We start from the raw sequence: 22,603 nt of genomic DNA, 5'->3' as shown, positions 1-22,603 counted from the left end.
CGAATACCTGTACGTTTTTTTCGCGCATTCTTTCATCAGGGAAGGGGTTAGATTAGGCAGGAGGCGTTGCGAAGAATTTTGCGGTTATTTTATTGAACAATTTTTTGTCAAGAATTGTATTTCAATTGTGATAATATTTTGCATTTTGTTTTTGTGTAGTATTTAAATATCTATCAGAACTATTCAGATTTTCTTTTTTATTTGACTGTAAAATATAATATATATTTTATCCAACACAAATAGAAAGAATCCTTTTTTAACCGACGATTTCTCCCTCAATTGTGGACCGATTTTCAAAATTCTTTTTTTATTCGAAAGAGTACAATTCCGCGGTGGACCCATTCGAATCAAGTCAGGATCTGAGGGGGGGGAAGGGGGGTCGAGGGAAACGCTGAAATTTTAAAGGCACGTACAATGTTTTCATATATTTTTTATCTAAAATAATCAGATATTTGTGTATAAGTCATTGCTGAGCTGATGTGACGGAAAGTCGGAAGTCGTTAAGTACAACGGCCATTCAGTTTGCTTTTAAAGCACTGACTAGAACATATAAGACCTTGTAGAAACACTGTAGACAACTGCTTCTATGGTGTATCGGTTAAAGCATTTAACGGCCAAACGGAGGTAGCGGGTTCGATTCCCGGCGCGGGCTATAACTTTTTGGTCGAGTTTAGATTGAACATTTGTCAAATCACCTACGCTAAGTAGCAGACCGCGGCGCCTGAAGAGCTCCTTATTTTCAATCATTGTTTCATTATTCCTAGTTTTCCTCATACGGGCTGCACTTTTACTTGGGCTATCCATTGTAATACTTATCAAAGTAACCACATAATTTATTGAGTAAATATCTAACACTAAAAAGGGAAGAATAAAATATATTCAAAAAATAAAATATGTACATAATAATCGTTGTAATAACTAAGTAAAAATAATCAAAAACCTTATTTAACCTTTATACTACACGTATTTTATATTCTACTATTAAAATTAGTATACAATTAACAACTAACTTTAATTTGACTTAAATTACTAATAAACATCTACAACAAAACTATTTTCCACTGAATCATTTAGTCGTTAAACATTTGCAGAGGCTGGAGGTTTTTTCCATTTGAGACGTCTAATAACATTATACAAATTTAGAGGTCTGGACGCTTCCCTATTGACATGGTCCTAGAATCTTCGGAACATGGTCATTATTGGGAGTTAAGTTGCAAGTTTTGGTGTAGAAGCATCTGCACTATTTGCATTAGCAATTCGTCGGAGTTTTAGGCTGTTCTGTATTGGCTGGATCTCTTGTTTCCACAACTTGACTATATAGTTTAGAACCTTGAAGGATTTTAGTCTCATTTTTCATGATCGTACTTTAGAAGCTTTTGCCACTATTTTAAGTATATTTTTAGAATATCTTATATTTTGGGGTCCCTTAGTGACTTCTCGGTAGTTTGCAGAGTGGTTTTTGCCATAATGGCAGCATTTTGGTATTATATTTTCCGACTTGTTGCACGTTAATAATAGGTGAAGTTCGGCCTACTGGACGCATTTAGCTGGTTTGTTACAAGAATTTTTGATGTGCCCGAATCGCAACGGACATGTTTCTCATTTAGGTATTAATTTATTACTTTTTATCGTTTGTTTCAGTGGTTTCTGTCAATTCTATTCGAACTAAACGATCGATCTCCCACCACGTTATTTGCTTTTAACGCGAAATTCACTTCCCTGAAATTTTTGAATCAAATCCCTTTCAATTTAATTTTTCTTTTCATCAAATTTTATTTAGTAAAGTCTGTCTCATTTGCACATTTTTCAAAAATTAAATCAATTAAAAAAAGTTCCCAGCAATCATGCTAATATCGCCAAAACTCGAAATAAAATTTCAGATTTGTGTTATTCACACATGTTCAATCTTACGATAGGATGTTTTGCTCCGCACAATTTCAACATAACTTACCGATATCATCTTGTTTTTGAAACAGAAGAGACTTATTTAATAAAAAGAGGACACTCTTGTAAAATGAAACTGAAATTTATGTTGCTTATTGACAGATAATTATTTTTTACTTTAATCAATAAGTTCTAAAGTAAACTAGAAATTGTGAAGGAATAATATCTGGTAAATACTACAAAAGCTCTTCAGAAACTTGTCTATTTTCTCTTTTACTATTTGACAAGAAAACTAGGATGACTTTATGACCGCACATACGGTGAAATCAACAATTCACTGTTTATCCTGAAGTACATAAACCCTTTTAGGCTGACATAAAAACAGAAAATTTGAAATACATAAAAACCACCTCCTATTTTTTATGTTAATACCTATTTTATGTATCAATAAAAACAACATTGCATCTTTTGTTCAGAAATAAAAGCTAGTGGTTTTTTCTTACTAAAAAGGTTTTTTCAGGTTTATATCTGTAATCAAAAGAGTTGTTATTAGTATATCATAAAAGAAAAAAATTGCAGCTATTATAATGTATATTTTAAATAAAATAATGATTAAATTTGTATTATAGTATGGAACTATTAAAATTAAATTTTCCACATTCATTTTTTTGCTGTATTCAATCATCTTTAAGAAGGTATTTGACAAAAATTGGTACCATATATATTTCTCAAAATATTGCCCATCATTTTCTACAACTTCTTTCAATCTTTCTATTAAAATGGTAATACTAGATCGATGCTGGTTTAGGAACGATCCAATCATCGATTAATTTTCACAATTCTTCAGCTTTTCGAAACCGTATACCAGCCAAGACATGCTGCTTGTATCTAATTGAGTTGTAATTGAGCTAAGGAGCTATGTTCAAAAGAAGGGATCCAAAATTTGGCTTAAAATATAGGAACATTCATTTCAATATAATCATAAAAAATAACTTAAATGATTCAATGTTATGTTTATGATACTACATAATATTCCTATTGTTTAAATATATAGTTAAAACTATAAAATATTTAGTATTGCCTTATTAAGATTTTATAATTATGATCTTAACCGAGTCGTCTTTTAACGATATAAAACACAATATATCATCGCTAATGAAGATTATACCATATTAAGAATTTGTGATGGTACCTTTTTTGGAAATATGAGTATTAAAGTTAACATTACTCTATTTTGTATGTGGCATAATACATGTCCATAATGAGAAATATACATCTGCTGCAGCTTCCGAGAAAGGGCACTAACCGCTATACTTGCCAGTTCAATCTACTATATACCATCAGTCTTGAAAGTTACATGCAAAATCTTTCAGCACTAATGATGTGCTATTTGTTAGGTAAGATACTTGCCAGTTTGTAACCGACGGTAATGGTTAATATTTATTATATTTATGCGTTTTGTTTATGTATACTTTATTATTGATTATGTCATAAAAACAAAGATCAAAACCTTGATGTTTAGTTACTTTAGTTAATCAAGTCAAAAAAGCGATGATAACAAATATTTGTTGTAGGTTAAGGTTTATTTTTTTTAATTTGAATAACCTTTGGTAATTAATTGGTCAACTTGTTTTTCAACATCAATCAGAATGAATCTCAACAAGTCACTTAATATCGTCTTAGTTTTTCAGTTTTTAGGAAGTTAATTATTCCGTTCCATAAATGCCCTAACAAGCTATGTATTTTAATTTAATATACGAGGGATGGATAAAACAAGATGAAGGCCATACATATAAACAACATATATTTATTAATAAGATATTGAGAAACAGTTGCTTTTAAAATGCTCATTTTTTAATTTATTTAATAAATTAGTATACAGCTCACAACTAACTTTAATTTGACTTCAATTTGACTAAAAACACTGAGTTCACATCACCCAAATGTGATTTCTTAAAATAAAATTCTATATGAATACAAATATTATAAAATATAGAAATGCTAAAATTTCAGATAAATACACTGAGATAATATGACATGTATGTATATAAATAAAAATAAGTAAATATAAATAGAAAAAAGCTGCAACTCACATACTGAAAGCAGACTAAGTCTGCGTCTTTTAATACTTTATTTACTGGTTCAACACAAAAATGTATTGAGGCGTGTTATAATTATTTTTAAATTTTATTGTAATAATTGTGGATCGAATAATTAAAACGGTTTAATTATCTAAAATATGTTAAAATAAAAATAAAATGTTAACTGGTCTGAACTTGGTCTACGAATTATATTATTTTTATTACTGTATAATTGAACGGAAAGAAAAAGAGCATCGAGTTTCTTTTTTTTAACATATCTGTTGAAGAATGAGTATTCCCGACTTCATGCATTAGATCCAAAAAAAAACACCTATCTCGTCAATGTTCATTAGTTCATAGTTCGATGCAAACACATTTCTTTAAGTGAATGGACCCCTTCAAAATTTTTAAGTTAAGTTTAAGTTTTAAGTTTTCAAATCAATAAAAAGGGCCATTTAAGTCATTACAATTTGACACTATATGTAGTAATTATTTACTTTAAATGTAATTCTGACATTCGCCCCATTAGGACATATTTTGGGTTTAAACTCCTACATGATACTTACATGATTTCTTTTGTTGTTTCATCTTGAGTCTAAATACCAAACGCAAATCAAACACATACGTCATTAATCTAGCTAACTTGAGTTGTTTGGCTGAAAATTTTTTCCTAGGAAGAAAAAATCTATTTTCTTTTAGTTCTGCGCATAAACTGGATACACAGCATTTTCGAGGCTGAAGATACTTTATAATCAAATAATAGTCATTACAATTAAGTGAAGAAACTCAATAAAATAAAAAACAGTAAAGAAAAATCATCGTATACTCTACGTCAGGCACCCAAAAATGGTGACATAAAAAACTTAAATAAACAATCGTGTTATAGAACTGAAGAATCAAATGCCTTTGTGGAACAATTCAAACGAACCAATCAGACGCCTCAAAAAGTGATCTCTGTATTGGTGGGACCACGCAAAACAGTGCCCCGACTTCGCCTATATAAGCGAATTCAAAAGCTAAAACCAATATTGACACACGGATAGAAGATCTGAGTTCAGTGCATCAAATAACGTTAAGAATCGTTCTCATTTACTCGGGTCCAAAAATTAACGCCAATTTGTAAACTTGTGAATATGAATATTTATCCTTTTGACGACCTGCCGCAGTTCTTAGAAATTTGCCGGAATTTAGTTACGCTACATTAAATCGAGATAGAGATACCGCACATCCTCTACTAACTCTACCCATAGTTATTCACGCAGATCCATTAAAAATGTAATACTGCTAATGACTGGCGATATTATTAAATCCGTTGTTTTTACGCCCACATCCTCGAGTTACCTGATGATTCAGATAAAAGTTTATATTGAGACGACATTTGCATTCTCCGCTTGCTGCTGCTAATGCTAATGAAACCGAGCGTTCTGTTCCTTTTACCTTTCTGACTTCCAAGAGCAAGGTTGTCTTAAGGGACTAACGAGCCATTTACACCGCTAGAAAATTTCATTTTAATTGGGTTTCTTGTTAAGTGTTTTCTTGTTCGTTTTCGCGCAGCTGGAATGAACGAATTCCGATCTAGTACAACTTTGTAATAAGACAGCAATTTCAGACGGCGCTTTATGCAGATTTTAAGTTTAGTATCTGATTTTAATTGCCTCGATGAAACTTATTAAATTATCTTTTTCATAACGAGTTAATAAATATAATAATAATTTAAATCTAGCCAGCTCGGTGGCGCAGTGGTAAAGGCGATGGGACGGTCCTCCTACTGTTGCGATAGCCGCGGGTTCGAATCCTGACGGGGCATGGCCGTAAATTTATGTTTGTGATTATTTCAAATTTGTGAATGTTCTAGACAAAAGTGTAAAATCCGACAAGAAAAATGATCCCAGTCACGCCAGTAACCAGGCTGGGTAAGACCGGATGTCTTCTGGAATGATTTCTAAAGTTGGTCACTCGCCAGTCGCCAGTCAGCATTAAGCTGAGGACCGTGGTTCGGAGCCCACGTTAAACTTTAGGCCCAGTCCAGATAAACCCATAGTTGGTAAAAGGAGACTTTAAAATATATAAAAAAAATTAAAAAAAAAATAAATCTGAAAATATTTTATCAGTAGGGTAGCGTGGGTAAGAGTTCGTGGCCCTCTTATTTGAGTATTCCAATTTAAAAGTCTATTATATAGAGTCATTATAAAGAAATATTCGCCTAAAACAGTCATTATTATTGTATATTGTTCAGGTTACAATAATAATAATCACAATGTTTTATATAATAGTAATATATATTTAAAAAAATTTATACCGATATAATAGGTATAAACTTTATTCGTTTATTTTTAAAGAGCCAAGTATTTTATTGCACTGTTAATGTCTAAAGCATGGCATATCTATGTGCATATCTACACAAAGGCGTAGTCTTAATTACTTTTAATGCCCTCTGCATGTAGTAATTATAATTTTCGAACTTTACACAGATAAGCGGTTCTGCTTCTTTCAGATTCATTCTTCTGCCAATGAAATTCGTTACAATATTTTGACTGAAGTTTCTCCCGTTGTTAAAGTAAGACATTGCGTATCACAGCGTGTTGCCGAAGTAGCTAAACGAAGAACAAAGACATTGTAGGCCAGATTATGCAAATCATAAGAAATATAGACAGTTTTAAAAAGGTACAGACATAGTGTGAACCTTTTTAATGGAATAACTATAGTGTACCATTCAAATTTATTGTTTTCTAATTAAAAAGATCAGGTATATAAACATATTATTTAAGATACTATTATCATCACTGAACTCACACAGTCGGAATATAAATTGGAAAAATATTTTAGGCTAAGCCCCATTTAAAAAATTTAAACCTGTAAATATACAAAAAGATAGGGAATAAATTATTTCTACTTTATGAAGTCTTGAGAGTTGCAAACTATTAATGAAAAATAATAAGTTGATCCAACTAGAATGGAATGCAACGGAAAAGCGAAATAAGTTATGCATAAACATCAGAATTGTCTATTTTTGAGCAAATAATATATCAACTGACAAATAACATTATATTATTTACCTGGCTGCTCTTGAAGATGATATTTTAAACTTTGCTCCTTTGGGCATATTGTACTTTATGATTGTAATTGTAAATGTGCTTGTTATAACATATTTGATAACTTCTTGGCGGCTTCTTGTTTTATCCGACCTAACCGTTTTTTATAAATATATATATATATATATATATATATATATATATATATATATATATATATATATATATATATATATATATATATAAATATCCTTTCTTTACATAAATCAAGTTGGCTATCATACTTTAGATAGTAATTATTACATAGCTGCTTCAAACACCAAAAATATACGCACATACTTTATTTGACGTTAACTGATAAAATCGCTAAAACAATGGTTGTTATCTGGTAGTCGTTAAAGCTTATATATATTTAGCAAATTATGAAATAACAATACCTCTATTAGTCACAATGATTGCTATGATAAAACGAACACAATGTAGAAATAACATACATTGTGTTCCTTCGTTTCATTATAACGAAACTAAAAGGTATTTCGAGAAAATCTTTATAAATTCCTTATAATTATACATAAATAGTTAACTAATATAAAATATATTCTGATAAGAATATGTAATTCTGATAGAATAGAGCTACAATACAATACAATTTTTTACATCTTAATATTGACATCTTCTAATATGTAAAACCTGAGTTTTCTGGCATTTCAGTAAATGTTTCTTCAAAGTCTGTCAAAAATATTTGTGTACCCAAATTGTGACATCAACTACAAAAATTCCCTATAGAGACAGGGAGAGCACCAAAGTTCATGCAGTTATAAGTTATAGCACATAAAAATTTGAACACATTGAAATATCCCGGGCGTAACAAAGAAAACGCTTTTTTTGTTCAAAATTGGCTTTATTCATCAACATAGCTCTAACATTTCAACACCACTTTTGTAGAACGATTTATATTTTGCCTCAAAATAGGCCTCAATTTACGATGTTAGCTAACCAACGCAACTTAACAAATAGTAGTGTCACTCTTAGCACAATAACTCACAAAATGATGAGTAAAATATCATGAAATTTTAACAGCTTTCTTTTGAAGGTTAATACTAACTAAAAAAAAGTTGTTAGGCCCGAGATTTTTCAATAAGTTCATCATATTATCCTCTGCTTCTACTACTGTCTGTTGAGATATTCTATTTTACTATCTATTTTACACCATATATTAATAGTTGTCAACGAATTGATGTCTTACTCTTTTGAATTATGAATGTTTCTTTGGAACAGATATTAAGCTGTTAAACATATATATTAATTACTTATCTCCAAAACATTCTAACGCATTAAAGAAACTTTAATCCAAGTTCTGTTCTTATTTAAAAATGGCACCTCTAATAACATATTCATAGATCATTAATTAATCGAATATCTCAATACCAAAAGTTTATGAATTAACATTTCCTTCAATACATTGCTATTAAGTATGACTACATGCGTGATGAATAAAAATGTTCAAATATCCTTTAATAACGATTACGTAACTGTATGATCATATGGTAACATTCAAGTTTAGATTTACCTCATTGGTATTCTCTTAGAGTCTCCTTTTTGTATGTTGAAAGTTTTCTTTAGATTTTAATCTATTACCATGTTTCAATTCGCAAATTGATAATTCTAAATCTCAGTTACTTTATGTTTGCTTTTATCAATACACAAATTTTAGTGGAGCAGCTTGATGAAACCTAGCATTTTCTGGTGTCTAGTTATAAACTTCCTGACCTCATCTTCTGTCACAATGATTACATGTGTCGGCGCCTTTCTATTTGTATGGCACTAGTCCTTTGGGATTATATCGCTCAGTGAATGAATGATTCAAACGGCTCCTGGCACTCCACAAACTCTACACGTAATTTTTTCTGATTTAATATTTTCTGGGTATTTTGTATGCCCCTATTCTGAGATGTAAAATTCGAAATGCCTGAAGTTTGCTATAATACTCCTCTGCCAGAATTTTATATACAATAATGAATAAAAAAAATACAAAAAAAAGATGGAGCAAAAATACTTACTGCAAATTAGTGATATATCAAAACAAATATAAATATGCTGCATACAAAAAACTTTGAAACAGAAGTTTGAGAAAACAAAAGTGATTTATGAGATTGACAAATCGGAATATACTGACATGTGAGCATTTTGGAACGCTTGTACAGCTATCGATATTTTTCGGTCATACCGATCACATTGTTTCATCGTTGCTTTAGCTCTTCAATGTGTTCTATGGAGGAGGTTAAAAATAACCTAATTTTTGAACAAGAACCCGCCATTGACGCTGTGGGATTCAACGTTTCGATGACATAGTAGCTTATATTCTTCGATGACGAGACGTTGACAATTCTGGTACAGCGACGAAGACTTGACGAGTCTGCGGTGACTGCAATCGATACTTGGCTTCTGGGGCTACTCTGTGACTAATCCTTAGGCACATATGTTACGATTTTTGAGGGGAATCAAATAACGACGGCATCCGACCGAAGCTGCTGAAAGCCTTTCAAGTCGAAATGTCTTCCTATAAGACTGAAACTGCGAGCGAAGGAAGACATTCTGATTTAAATATAGCGCCGAAATAAATTTCTAGTCAAAATGCTGATGGTTAGAACCAAAAATTATAAGTTAAAAGCTTTATGATTTCCAAAGTTTATCAGAAATATAAAATTTGGAAGAGAGACTAAAATAATGAAACGAATTTTATGAAAGTTCTTTATTCCATCACTAAAACTGAATTTAGTTAAGAACCATTTTTCGAAAAATCACCTCGGTGTCACCATTTTGGGGTATTATATAACTGGGTGAATGATGTGTAGGTAAAACGAAATAAAAGCATTATGGTTACGTTATTTATTGATGTAATATATAATGTTAAGAAAATACAAATAGATAACAGATAAAAGGGAGCGGCAGTTTTCCATACAGTTTTCTATATGTATCTGCAGTTTCAGATAAAATATCATAATCTTTATAAATATTTAAATGATTTCTAAATTTAATTTTATTATTTATTTGTTAAATCTACGTTACTAATTAAATATTTGCTCTGTTTCAGATAAACCGAACCAAATCCATTCCGAAAGTAACGTGACTGTGATAACTTCTCCTGAAACTTTAAGCGCCTTCGAGGAAGGTCTTGCCGACGACGACTCCTGGGTGGAGAACCTGAGCGACGATGACTTCCCCACCAACTCGATATCAGAAAACTCCTCGTCCGGGGATGAGGTAACCTTGACATGTTCAGCTGCCATCGATCAGGAGGATGAACTTCGCGGTTACCATCGTCCGATCGACCTCACCCTCCACACGATCGTGGAGGAGAGTTGCGAAGAGAGCGAGGTCGAACAGGCACCGCCCAAGCCGAAGAAAGAACGGCCCGCCTCGGCCACCGATCTGGAGAAGTATTTCTTCTTCGGGTTAGGTGACGGAACCATACCATCTCTTAACTCGAATCGGGAGGATGCTTTCTCGGAGACCAGCAGCATATACTCCGAGGGTATGGAGTCCCTCGGAGGAGCCGAAGAGAACCAAAACGAGAACCCAGAGGAATTGGCGTCCTCTAGGTTGGAGAAATATTTTCTCAGCGGTTTCATGGGTTTCACTGCGGAGCGAAGAGACTCAGACGGCAGTGTCGGAAGTGACAGCGAAGGTAAACCGAGCCCGGAACAGAGGAGGAAACGTCTGGTACGGGCTAGGGGAACCGGTAGGTCGCATTCGAGCTCATTGGATAATCTCCTCGCGAATCCCGATCTGGCTGGTAGCGACCAGCAGATGGACGTGCAAAACAATTCAGAAGCGGCCGGTTCTAGTTCGGATTCAGACGCGTACGATGAAGCTCTCAGTTTTGAGAAGTCGGACGGTCAGTTTGATACGGTGAAACGCAAGAAAGGCAAGAAACAGAAAGCTAGTTTAGAGGACGTGAAAAACCTAGAAACAACACAAGAGGAACAAGAAGGTCGGGAGAGTGATGAGGACGAAGAAAGGAACAAAACTCCACAACCAAAAGTATTAGCTATGCCAACCAATTTGACAACGAATAAAAACCAGCAAAGTAGAGATAGCGGCTTCGTAGGCAGCTGTGATGATCTGTTGAAGGATCAACGAGATATCAACAAATCTCCGGATATTAGTCTACAGCACGAAAAAATTACCGACAATCATTCGATAGGTAAAAAAGATGATAAAATCTTCACGGAATCTTTACCACCAGCGACAAGTCTAACGAGAAAAGATAGTTTCAATAATTGGAGCTCCGACGAAGAAACCAACCTAATGATGTGCAAGATGAGGCAGTTTTTCAAAACCATGGTTGCTAATTCTTCGTCGTCTAAACCGACAACGCCCACGCCTGGGGCTCGAATATCGCCTAGACCTCTACCACGCGCTGGTAGAGCTCGTTGTAAACCCCCTCAGTTAGTTTATTTCGAAAACGAATTAACACGACTAATGAAGACTGTTCCTGGAATCAGAGATGATCAGGTGAGAGAAATTGTTGAATATTTGAGTAGTGAGGACACATGGAGCGATTCATATGACTCCAGCGATTACACAAGCAGCGATCTGGAAGGAGCTTCCACGAAATCGGCTTTACAACAACAAATTTCGGACAGCTGTCAAGAAATTATTAATAAATTCGATGCCGGTGCTGACGATAAAGAGGGCGATGCTGGCGATGGTGGAATCGTTGAAGATGGACATGGATTGAACAAAGAAACTGCGCTAGTTTATCAGAAACTGGTGGCTAGTTTCGAAAAAATGGCGACGGAAGATCAGCCTCAGGACGCATCAGGTCCTAACTCACCACCTCTCATTGCCAAAGTGATGCATCATATTGGAAGCCGATTGGTGGCTTTGATGCACGAAGTATCCAGTGGGGAAAGTCACGCTTCCAATAGTCCTAAAGGCCGTGGGCATCATCGACGACTCCAACAAAAGCTAAGCAACGCTTCCACAACCACTACTGACGACGACAGCACGTCTGACACGAATTTACCTGACAATTTTGCTGAAGAAATTTTAACCAACTACAACATGCTTCCTCGGAGTAGATCACACGACCTATTAATGAGTGATACAAGCAAGAACCAATCTATCGGTGGCGCTTCGGAAATATCCGAAGAGCGTGAAGCCAGTGATTGTGAACGGTTCTCTTGGAGAGGTAGTTTCGAATCGGCATTGTTAGCCACTGATTCACGCAACAAACTTTCGTTGATCGGTGGCGAAGGATCGGCATCCGCATCAGCGTTGGCAATCGCAGCGAAGCGACGCTCCGCTGGTGACCTTCTCTTTAGTCATAAATCTTTGAGTCGTGAACAATTAGATAGAGTTAGAAGTTGTGGTAGTATTGGTGGTGGAAACAGTGAAGATAAGTTATGGGTAGCACCGGCTACTAGGCCTGGACGTAGACGCTCTAGCGTTCCAGATGCTGCTTCGTGCGGGTCGGGAGCGTCCGCTGATGGAGAAGATGAAGATGACGATATGGAGAATCGCGCCACTTTGCCTAGAAGTATGCAGAACGGTCCTCAAACTACCAACTCGCTGCCAAGATTACCAACAACCAGCATAGCGACCATGCAAAAGGCACAGAGTCATCATTTTTTGCCTCAAAATGCTAAAAGTGCGCGGTATCGCCCACCAGGTTTCTCCAGATTAATGCCGACACAGCCGAAACGAGCTGCTAGTGCACCAGGTTTACAACCATCCCATCAACGCCGTGGTCGTCGATCCCAACAATCCAGTATTCCTAGTGGTGAGTTTTTGGCTTGGTTTGCTTTTGGTGATGGGTTTTCCGGGCTATATTTATTATATAATCATTTATATTCTCCATTTTTTTACACGTATTGTATTAAACGGTATAAAGAAATATATACTGCTTTGATTCAGTCTCATTTTATTCCCTAAAAAAATCCCTGTTGATTGTTTTAATAATTTTAAGTGGGTCAGTAATTTGATTCAGTTACATTCATAACTTATTACACTAATTGCCAAACAATATTAACTAGTATGCTACACTACAAAATTTACTTTAGTATACCACTCTATAAATTCAAATAAATCGATTTTTTTCAAAGCTTCACCGTTCAAGAATGTGCTCTTAGAGGTTTTTTGAAAATTGATATTATCTTCGGAGAAACTTTAGAGGACATTGTAGTCTAGTAATTTGAAAAATGATTTCTTTATATTTTTAAGACTTTATCGTTTAAGAATATATCCTTAAGAAGATTTTTCAAATTTTAAATTGTTTTCGATGATTTTTTCGGCTGCTTTAGTGACGCGGCACCTAAAACTGAAACTTTAAACGCGCATTTCTCGACAATACCTTTTTCGAGACTCTTGACATTATATCGCAAATTCTCTGAAACCGATTTGTTTGAAGTTTGGTGTTTGGTTTGTTTTTGATTATATTTTGTTACATTTCCATTACTGTAGAACTTCTGAATTTTCTAGGCGAAAAACTGAGCCAAGTGGTTTTAACAAACTTACAGAAATCGCTACTGATGTTTTTTTAAAGATTTGAATTAAATAAGTTGTTATACAATTCAAATAATTTTAGAACAACTTTTATTAATTAGTAGTACCTAGTAGCACTTAATAACCAATAAGACTTTCTATGTGTATCTCACTGCAATTTTTTAATGCTAATTTAAAACAATACTTAATATCATTTTAAATAGATATCGTCTACAACTAATCATATTTGAAGCTCAGATTTAGCCATCAGAATCAATATCCATCCAAAAATACATACCACAATCTCAAAATGATGAAAACATTACAATTTTCTGTGCGTACTCTCTTATATAAAATCAGATGATAAACATTGTGATAAAATGGATTGCATCATTATATAGCATATATTCCAGGTATTTGAGATAAACTGAAAATAAATAGACGTTATCGCAAATATACCGGCTAGTTTATTTGTTAAAAGGTAATTTCTGAAGTACTTTAAAAAAGCAGTAAACGAATAATACATTTTCACTAAAACTATTCAGTATTTTTATTTTCGCTCACTATAAGAAAGGTAATGATATTTTCTGCCTTTTTGGAAGTTACTTTGCTCACTCAGTCCAAAGTTTTGACTCTCCCCTTTGTCGTTAATTGTAGATTTATATTTGCATCCATGAATATGAGTGAATAGAAAAGCACAGTTTGCGTCAAGCACAGCAATATACAAACAATATGTAATCTATAGTCTTTTAATACCAGTTGTTTACTATCTCACGCACTTTTCTTAAGTTTGTGTTGTTGTTTAGATAAGATTGTCGCACATTGAAGAGTTTATGGAGAATTGTTAAACTTCGTCAAGCACCGTACAATAGTTGAATTAGCTGTAGTATAATGCGAAATGATTTGTCAAATTCAATTGAGATCTAAACCACTGTTCACCAAATGTCGTTCCTCCACTGCTCTTCAACATAGCACTAAATTCAATTATGCGATCATTTTTAAAAAACACACATGACGTTCAGCATGATGCTACAAAACTGCTTAACTGATTTGATGTTTCCTGACGATAGCGCTAAATACTCTTATACAGATGTTGAAGTTTCTAGCCTTTCACGATATGCATTGCAAAGCTATATGGTTTCAGCGTTAGTAAAAAAAGACCAAAGTATTGGCAAATGACGAATCACCTGCCTTATTGGACATCTTAACGGGATCCTGTTACAGCAAGTAAAATAGTTTAAGTGCTTGACATCAGCAATATGGAAGGAGATAAGTGCAAGAGTTTTTGGTTCTCTAAGATGGCAGATATGCAAGAGAGGACACGGATCATAAAAAGCGATCTAAAAAATATGAGTCTACAACAATCTATGGCCCGGTGATGAAATGACTTCTATTACACTATTATTCAGTACTAGTGAACACGTTTAAATATTCGATATTCGACCGTCATTTATTAAGTTAATAATGTTTATTTTGCAAAAGATATATTTACATATTTTGTATACCGTATAAATTGATATCGTTGATTGCAAGAACATACATATTTGTCACTTGCTTTTGCGATCGATTGTTCCTGCGATAGCTATCAAATTACAATATATAGAGAACAGTTGAAAAAGCATAGTTAACTGATCTCATTTGCATCTCTTAGTTCTTTATCAGTTTTATTTTTCAGCATTACTATTAATCAATATTTAGTTGGTGATTTGTACATTTATTTCCAAGACCTGTGATAGATTCATTTCAAATTAATTCTAAAAATTTACACAAAATCCTAAATAATATTCTTAAATTTACCTCTATTACAATGTTATAACTTATCACTAAAACCAACCAGGTGGTAGCTCTAGATATCAAGTTAACTAAATTTCTTAAAAATCAAATTGTGTTCAAGCCAGAATAACATATGAGAGCGAGAGTTCCCAGGATACTGTGAAAAATGTATTCTTGTGGAACAAAAAGACAAATAAATATTAACCGATTTGACCCAATATGAACGTATTGCCTTCTTATATGTACTTTTTTTATGTCTTTGCAGTACATTTTATATTCAAATTTTAGTTGTGTACAATTCTTTAATGCAGTACATTGTGAAGAAATTTTAGCGTTATCTAGATTTTAACAGATTTTGCAATATACGGACAAGCTATATTGCAAAATAACTGAGTATTTGCTTGCTTGATGATCATTTGAATGTCACTATTTGGTTTAAATGCTGAAGATAACTATAATCAACAATTGTCGTCCATGATGACTTCCTTCGAGTTGGATTTTCATCATATTTCAGCATCTTTAGACGTTTTTAAGACTAGTTTCAAGATTAAGTTATTAAGATTAAGTTAAGATTAACAGAACTCCATAATTTTCAGTAACACTTTTCTTTCAAGTTAAACTATAAAAATAAAATTACCCGCTAATAGTGTTTTGATATCTTGTAATTTGACATACGTAGAACTGATAAAAGATATGATTTTGTATATATATATATGACGCATAATAAAAAAATAAAGCTTATCAAAAGAAATTTGATATAAATGTAATGAACAGAAGTGTTTAATATCATACAATATAAGATATATTGAACATATATTGAATAACATAATTATCCTAAAACTAAATGTATATACACCTAGAAATTGAAAACATAGTCAGTAGCAACATATTTATAGATAGACTATTAATAAGTAAAGATTACAATATAATTAAAGTGCTATAATTATACATTTTATGAGCTTCATTTGTAACATATCATATCTAATATATCTATTATATTATTATCCATTTAACTATTAATTTACATTTTCAGTGGTATTTATTATTTTATAGTAATCGAGTAAATATTGACAGTTACCAATAATCATAATATATTGTTATATTTTGCGTATACATATATATAAATTAATTGGATATAATTACATAAATGCTACAACCATTAAACATTATTAAATTAAATTAAATATACAAAAAGGAGGAGAGTATGCTAGAATAAATTTATTTAAAAAAAATATAACTGCATATAGGACTTAAGAATACAAAAAAAAGGAATGTTGAAAAGGCAAATGATGCTGAGGAAAAACAAAACGAAAATTATTGTGTTAGAACGAAGAATAGAAGAAGAAATTGAGAGATTTGGTTTTAGGCGTACTGAATGCGAAAGTGATTTCCTTTTTGTAATAGGACACACGTTTCTTCACAATTTTGGTAACTATGTGTCCTGGTGATATCATTTACCTTGCTGTTTACTTACATCTCCCAAATTTTTTACAAAGACAAATTATAAATTTTAAAAAATACTCTAGGACCAGCTTAAAATCAATCCATGGTCGTAATGAATTGTGAGTCAGTCATAAGCCGTCTAATATCTGGTCCGACAAGAAACCCTTGAGGAAGGTTTCTTCTGAGAGGCTTGGAAACTTTGAAACTATGTATTTAAAGCAATTTCCATCTTTGAGAAGTTATTTTAGAAATTGCTTAATCAACCTAACTTGATGTGCGCCGCTAAAAAACTTTTATGTAGAAGCACCAATGTTTCTTGAAGGACCTTCTTTTCTCCAACAACAAGGGTGCTTAACCTCAGCTCTGGTATCCCATATACAAAAGCAAGAGAATTTGTTAAACGCAGCTTCTTCTCATACCCTTTATATATGCACCTCTCATGCGGTACGTATTAAAGGAATCATCTTACACATTTTGAAACATTACAGATCTACAAATGATTGGCAAAAAAGAATTCATGAATAACCAAAATTTCTTTACAAAACATTTTTGCTAAGAGAATAGAAAAACTACTTAGAATGTATGCCATTTATATTTTGATAAATAATTGAAAATTAAGTACTCTTTTAGTAGATGATGACATATTTATATATGTCTTTATATTACATATGTCTATATATAGCCAATAAAATTAGTATTTACGTCGTCTTAATATGTACAAAATAAATGTCTACTCTTCCATTGCCATCGAAAAAGTATTACAAAAACAAAACTCTATTTAAAAAAAGTTATTATTTTTTAACTTATGTAATTTCAATACAATCGTGTAGTAATCAATCTGGTTATTATAATGCACAATGGATAATACAATTCCCTATTAATCATTGATAGAAAAAAAGTCAAAACAAAAATGATGAATGAATCTCATAAATTTGCATTGTAAACTGAAAACCTTTTATAATGAAACTGGTAGGTGGAATTTTTTTGCCAGTTACAAGGTTGAGAAAACAGATAAAAACGTTGTGGTCATTGATGGCAAGGTAACAGTTCTCAAAACAATTTTTACATATTTACAAATACTAATTTCCAATTCCACATTAATGTTATTTATGTAGAATCAAAATAAACATCGAACTTGTATAATCTTTTTAAATTTGAATAATTTTAATAATAATTTTGAGTTAATATGCTTTGAATAAATAATAAAATTTAATTCAATTCTTAACTTATAAATAAACTCAGGCTGGTTCTAGCCATATACATATTAGCATTACCTATTATTATTATTAACCACAGGAAATCAAATCAAATTAATGAGAGCACATAAAATTACAGTATTTCATCAATTACCTTTACAAAATATTGTCCTTAAAGATACTTTAACATGCTAAATTCTCTAAAATGTTTTCCTCTCAACTAGAATTCTTAGCTTCTGCTTATTTTCTTTCAAGTAATTGAGGTGATATTTTTGTTTGTATTTTGAAAATGTATGATTGTTCAATAATGTTAGAAGCCCATTTTCTTCTGATTCATTTACACTTGTGAAAAGTAACCGGGTACATAATATCAAATATAATGTTCCGTATAACTTGGTAACTGAAACAAGAACCAAGTACAATGTAAGGTACTTATATACACAAAAATACATAGTAAACAAAACAAATGAAATCTAACCCCAAATTTGATGCACAACATTATTTACATCAATGTTACCTTTACGAAGCACATTAAACATTAGGTAAATTCACGTAAATTTGCCTTCAGGTACTACTAGGTCTCTCTTTGCACATATCTCTCTGTTTCTGTAGACAGTGTTCTGTATTAGTGTTTCTGACTTGGCACAAAAATAAACAACATATTTAAAGTTTTATCAATGTGTTATTATACTGAGAAGTTAATTCTAGAATGTAGGATTCATAATTATAACACCAAATTATTACAATTAAGTATCAATAAAGCTTATAACTGTCACTAAATACTTACACACCATACAACTTTAGGTCATTTTGTTGCGCTTTTAAAATTACATTATTTCTAACAAAGCGTAAAAATATCGTGGTGATGTTTTGCAAAATTAGTCATCTTGTCCATTGATGCGTTTAAGCTGAACTTAGAAACCTGGTTGGGAATTATTTCATCGTTTTAAGAAATATTTAAATGACAAAAAAACTAGCGAGAACATAGGAATCCAAAGTCCTTTTTTAGATTTATAATTTATAATATTTAAAATTTATTATTTTATTTTATATTTAAATATTTAAGATTAATAATATTTTTTTCTTTTGAACTTCTTGATCACTTGAAAGTAGTAATTAGTAATTTTGTTTTTAAATATATTTCACCGTTAGATTGATCATATCTATAACATTGTAGTAACGTGTGTCCTAGGCATTACACTTATTTATAACTTGGCATTGGTTTTATTTTGTGTATATTTCATAACAAGGATATATACTAGGTTGGCTATGTTATTTCTGGATCAAGATCGCTATGTTTTTTTAGATGTATTGAAAATCATCCAATAATTCATAATAATGGTATTATATGAGAGAAATCGTTGAATAATACCATACCGATTGAATAAGAATATCATAGAATAGTCTTACTTAAAAATAAAACGATCTCCATTCATCAAGAAAACGCAGGGGTACATATCAATGCTTAGTTTCAGTAAAATCATCACAATAATAAAAAGATTTTATTATTTTTTAACATTTTTAATTTTATATTTATTTTTTATGTTTATTTTGATTTTTTTTATAATCTACTTAACAGTATTTTTATAAATAATCTTTTTTATTGTATCTTACTATTATTTATTTTATTTAATTTATTACTATTATTCTGTTATACTTGCTTCAATATACGAACAAAAGTGCGGAATAAATATATCAGTACGTATTTCCCAAATAAAAAATTAAATTAGACTACTTAAGCTAAAGTTAAATATAACCCTTCTTCACTATAGAATTTCTTGTGGTTTGATTTGCTAAGCGTTGTCCAATAGCTATGTCACTTCCACGTTACTGTGACTTTAGTCGGTATTAAAAACATTCTAGTCTATATATTATGATGATAAATATGTGATTTACTTCTATATAGATAGGTTTTAAACCATTTGTGATATTTAAATTTAAAAAATATGTCTAAGTAATAAATTTAAATGTATTGCAAAATAAATTTAAATTGAAGCCTCTTATCGTCAAATAACAATTAACCACGCAGCCAGACGAAAAGCATCCTAATGAACGATGCGTAATTTACTGTTTTCGTGAACAGCTGGGGACTGTTTCGACTTTGATCATGCAAAAATGCAAATCAGAGCGGTAGCTTTCGCCAGTTTAATTATAATTGCAAAGAGAACTATACCTTTGTGCTATTTGTTTAATGAGATTGATCTTATTTTTAGCCTAAATAGTTTTCGTCCTATATTAAATGAAAGAACGCGTTTAATTTAATAAGTATTCTCAATTTATTATATGCTTATATTTAGGTAGGTTAACCTACAAATTAATGAGAATAAAAGAATCTAGTTAACCATGCAGAAAGTGGTAGTTTAGATTAGGAAATATGAGATTAGGAATACTGATAGTATATAAAAAATAACTCATTGCATATGCGTTTATTGAGAAAATTTGAAGTTAAAGTGATGTCTTAAAAACGACATGAGCACATTTTAGTGTGAAGAAAATTAAGGAAAAGAACTTGATGAATTGGCGATTATAACCCCATCTAGATATTGGACGTCAAACATAATAATAATGACATTTAGTATTTAACAAAAATAATGAATTATGAATTTTCAGAGTATGAAATCAGAGTATCGTGTTTCCATCTTGCTGGTACAGTATTCTGTACTAAAAAAACTGAAAATGCTTTGAAGCATATTTATATAACCTTCGACTTCTTGCTACTATGACTTTACTACTACTTCATATGACCTAAAATTATTTTTAAATGAATAATGAATGAATCTATTATTTGAAATAAACGAGAATTACGAAATTTAAAGTTAAAAAAACTATGCCTGGTCAGTATGGTGGTTAAGGTAAAACTCTGTTCTACTATATCTATCTATAACGATTTCTCTCTCTTGAATCTTGAGTGAGTGGTTTTTCCATATAATTGTTCATGTTTTTCAGTTTTTCACCAGATATAATTCAGCAAAAAAATTAAATTTTATTCTAATTGTGAGTGGAAACTTTGCAAGTTATCAAATACCCTTCTGACCATCATCATATTAAATCATATTCATCCAGTGTATAAATTTTCGTCACATCTAATTGCTGTACAAGATACTACAACTGTTTAAAAAATATATGTATATACCATTTCTATACCAGAGAATATAGATATCTATTTAATAAATGCTGAGAATCATTATTTATTTAATATAAGTCGTAGCACTCAAAATATATGGTTTTGTTGCATTTTGCTAATGAAACTAAAGAAAAATAATCAAAAAAATTTATTTAACCTATCTACTACACGTATTTTCTATTTTACTATATACACACAATTTAGCTTAATACCTACCTAAAGCTATTTAAATATTTACAATATTATTTTAACTACTACCAACTGACTACTTTGAAGTCGATGCCGAGCGACAATTTACATTGGTTTTGTTCGTAATTTAAGTTAGTATATATGTCATAAAATTATATTATTATTTTTGTATTGTTTAGCCTTGGCACCGACTTCAAACTGATCAGTTGGTAGTAGTTAAAATAATATTGTAAATAGATAAATAGGTTTAGGTAGGTAATATACTGGATAAGTATATTTTTAGATTTATTGACCAATTTTCCGAGACTTCCTTCATACATAATGCTCAAGAATGTAGGTTTTGCTTTTTCAAATCATATTTGTAATACTAGAAGTTATTCATTAATTCCGCGACCATTAAAACTATGCAGTATTTTGTTACCTATTATCGCTGTGAAGGAAAAGGAATTCCTCATAAGATATATTTCTTTGCCGGTAAATAATACCTGGAAAACTTAGTACTTCTTTAACAATGCCATAAAACATGTGTTTGTAGCTATATTTATATCCTTGTGCTACCCATATTGTTTGTAGCGTCGATTCAAACACGAAAATAATACGCAAGCCGTTACATAAAGTAGACTGTTTCTCTCCGGGTATTCCAAACCAGCATTGAACTGAACACATTATATTTAACATTTAAGAGGCATTACATCAGAAAGTACAAGAAAATATCAGTTATTCAACCTATATTTCCGTCCATAAAACAACGGCATCAACAATACGATCGGGTTCACAGTGTACGACGACACCTTGGCCAACCAGCAAGACCTTTTTCCTATAGTCTATTCAAAGTTTTTTTAGTAATGCGTAATGGATATTTGTGACCTCGAAATATTACAATGTTGCCGCATCAACTCTGAGTTCAGTTTGGCTTTGACATACAGGAAAATTCTAATCTAAATAAAATAATTGAACAAAAATGTTACCAAATATAATTTATTTTAACATTATAGTACATCTAGTACATATATTATCGAAGGACTTAAAACTACAATTAAGAACACAGCTATAATAATTTGTAGGTTAGATTTGTTTTGTTTACCTTTAACTCTTTTCCACGCCATCAATGAGGTAGAGTTTCTAGGCGCGTTTTTTTAAGTAGTGGTATATCCCCCTGGAGTCCTAATTCACCTAATTAACAATTGTATATCTGAAAAACGTATTTTACTTTCATTCGAGAGCATATTTACCTTTTTACGTTTAGTTCTTGTTTCTTTCAATGCTGTGTTTACTTGTCAAGTAATCTTGGTATCACTGTATATTTTATTTCTTCTGCTACTATCTGTGTACACCATTCTTCATAAAATTAATCACTGAATTCTGTCTAATGCATTTACCATATCTACATAA

The 22,603-nt window shown here is 31.7% G+C and overlaps 1 protein-coding gene across 6 annotated transcripts in view; it reads left to right on the top strand.

Moving 5' to 3' along the window:
- btsz (bitesize) overlaps nucleotides 1-22,603 on the top strand; it is a 236,261-nt gene that overhangs the window by 184,098 nt on the left and 29,560 nt on the right. For all 6 annotated transcript variants that reach the window (XM_076401545.1, XM_076401546.1, XM_076401544.1 and 3 more), the window contains one exon: nucleotides 10,092-12,785. In XM_076401545.1, the coding sequence (XP_076257660.1) occupies nucleotides 10,092-12,785 (2,694 nt within the window). The remainder of the gene's footprint in view (nucleotides 1-10,091; nucleotides 12,786-22,603) is intronic.

This window comes from Rhynchophorus ferrugineus, unplaced genomic scaffold (genome assembly GCF_030347505.1).
Source record: "Rhynchophorus ferrugineus isolate W39M unplaced genomic scaffold, kcgeb_rfMv2 rfM4, whole genome shotgun sequence".
NCBI classification, from domain to species: Eukaryota; Metazoa; Arthropoda; class Insecta; order Coleoptera; family Curculionidae; genus Rhynchophorus; species Rhynchophorus ferrugineus.
The sequence above is the reverse complement of the archived record's forward strand: the minus strand, read 5'-3'. Positions and strand labels throughout refer to the sequence as shown.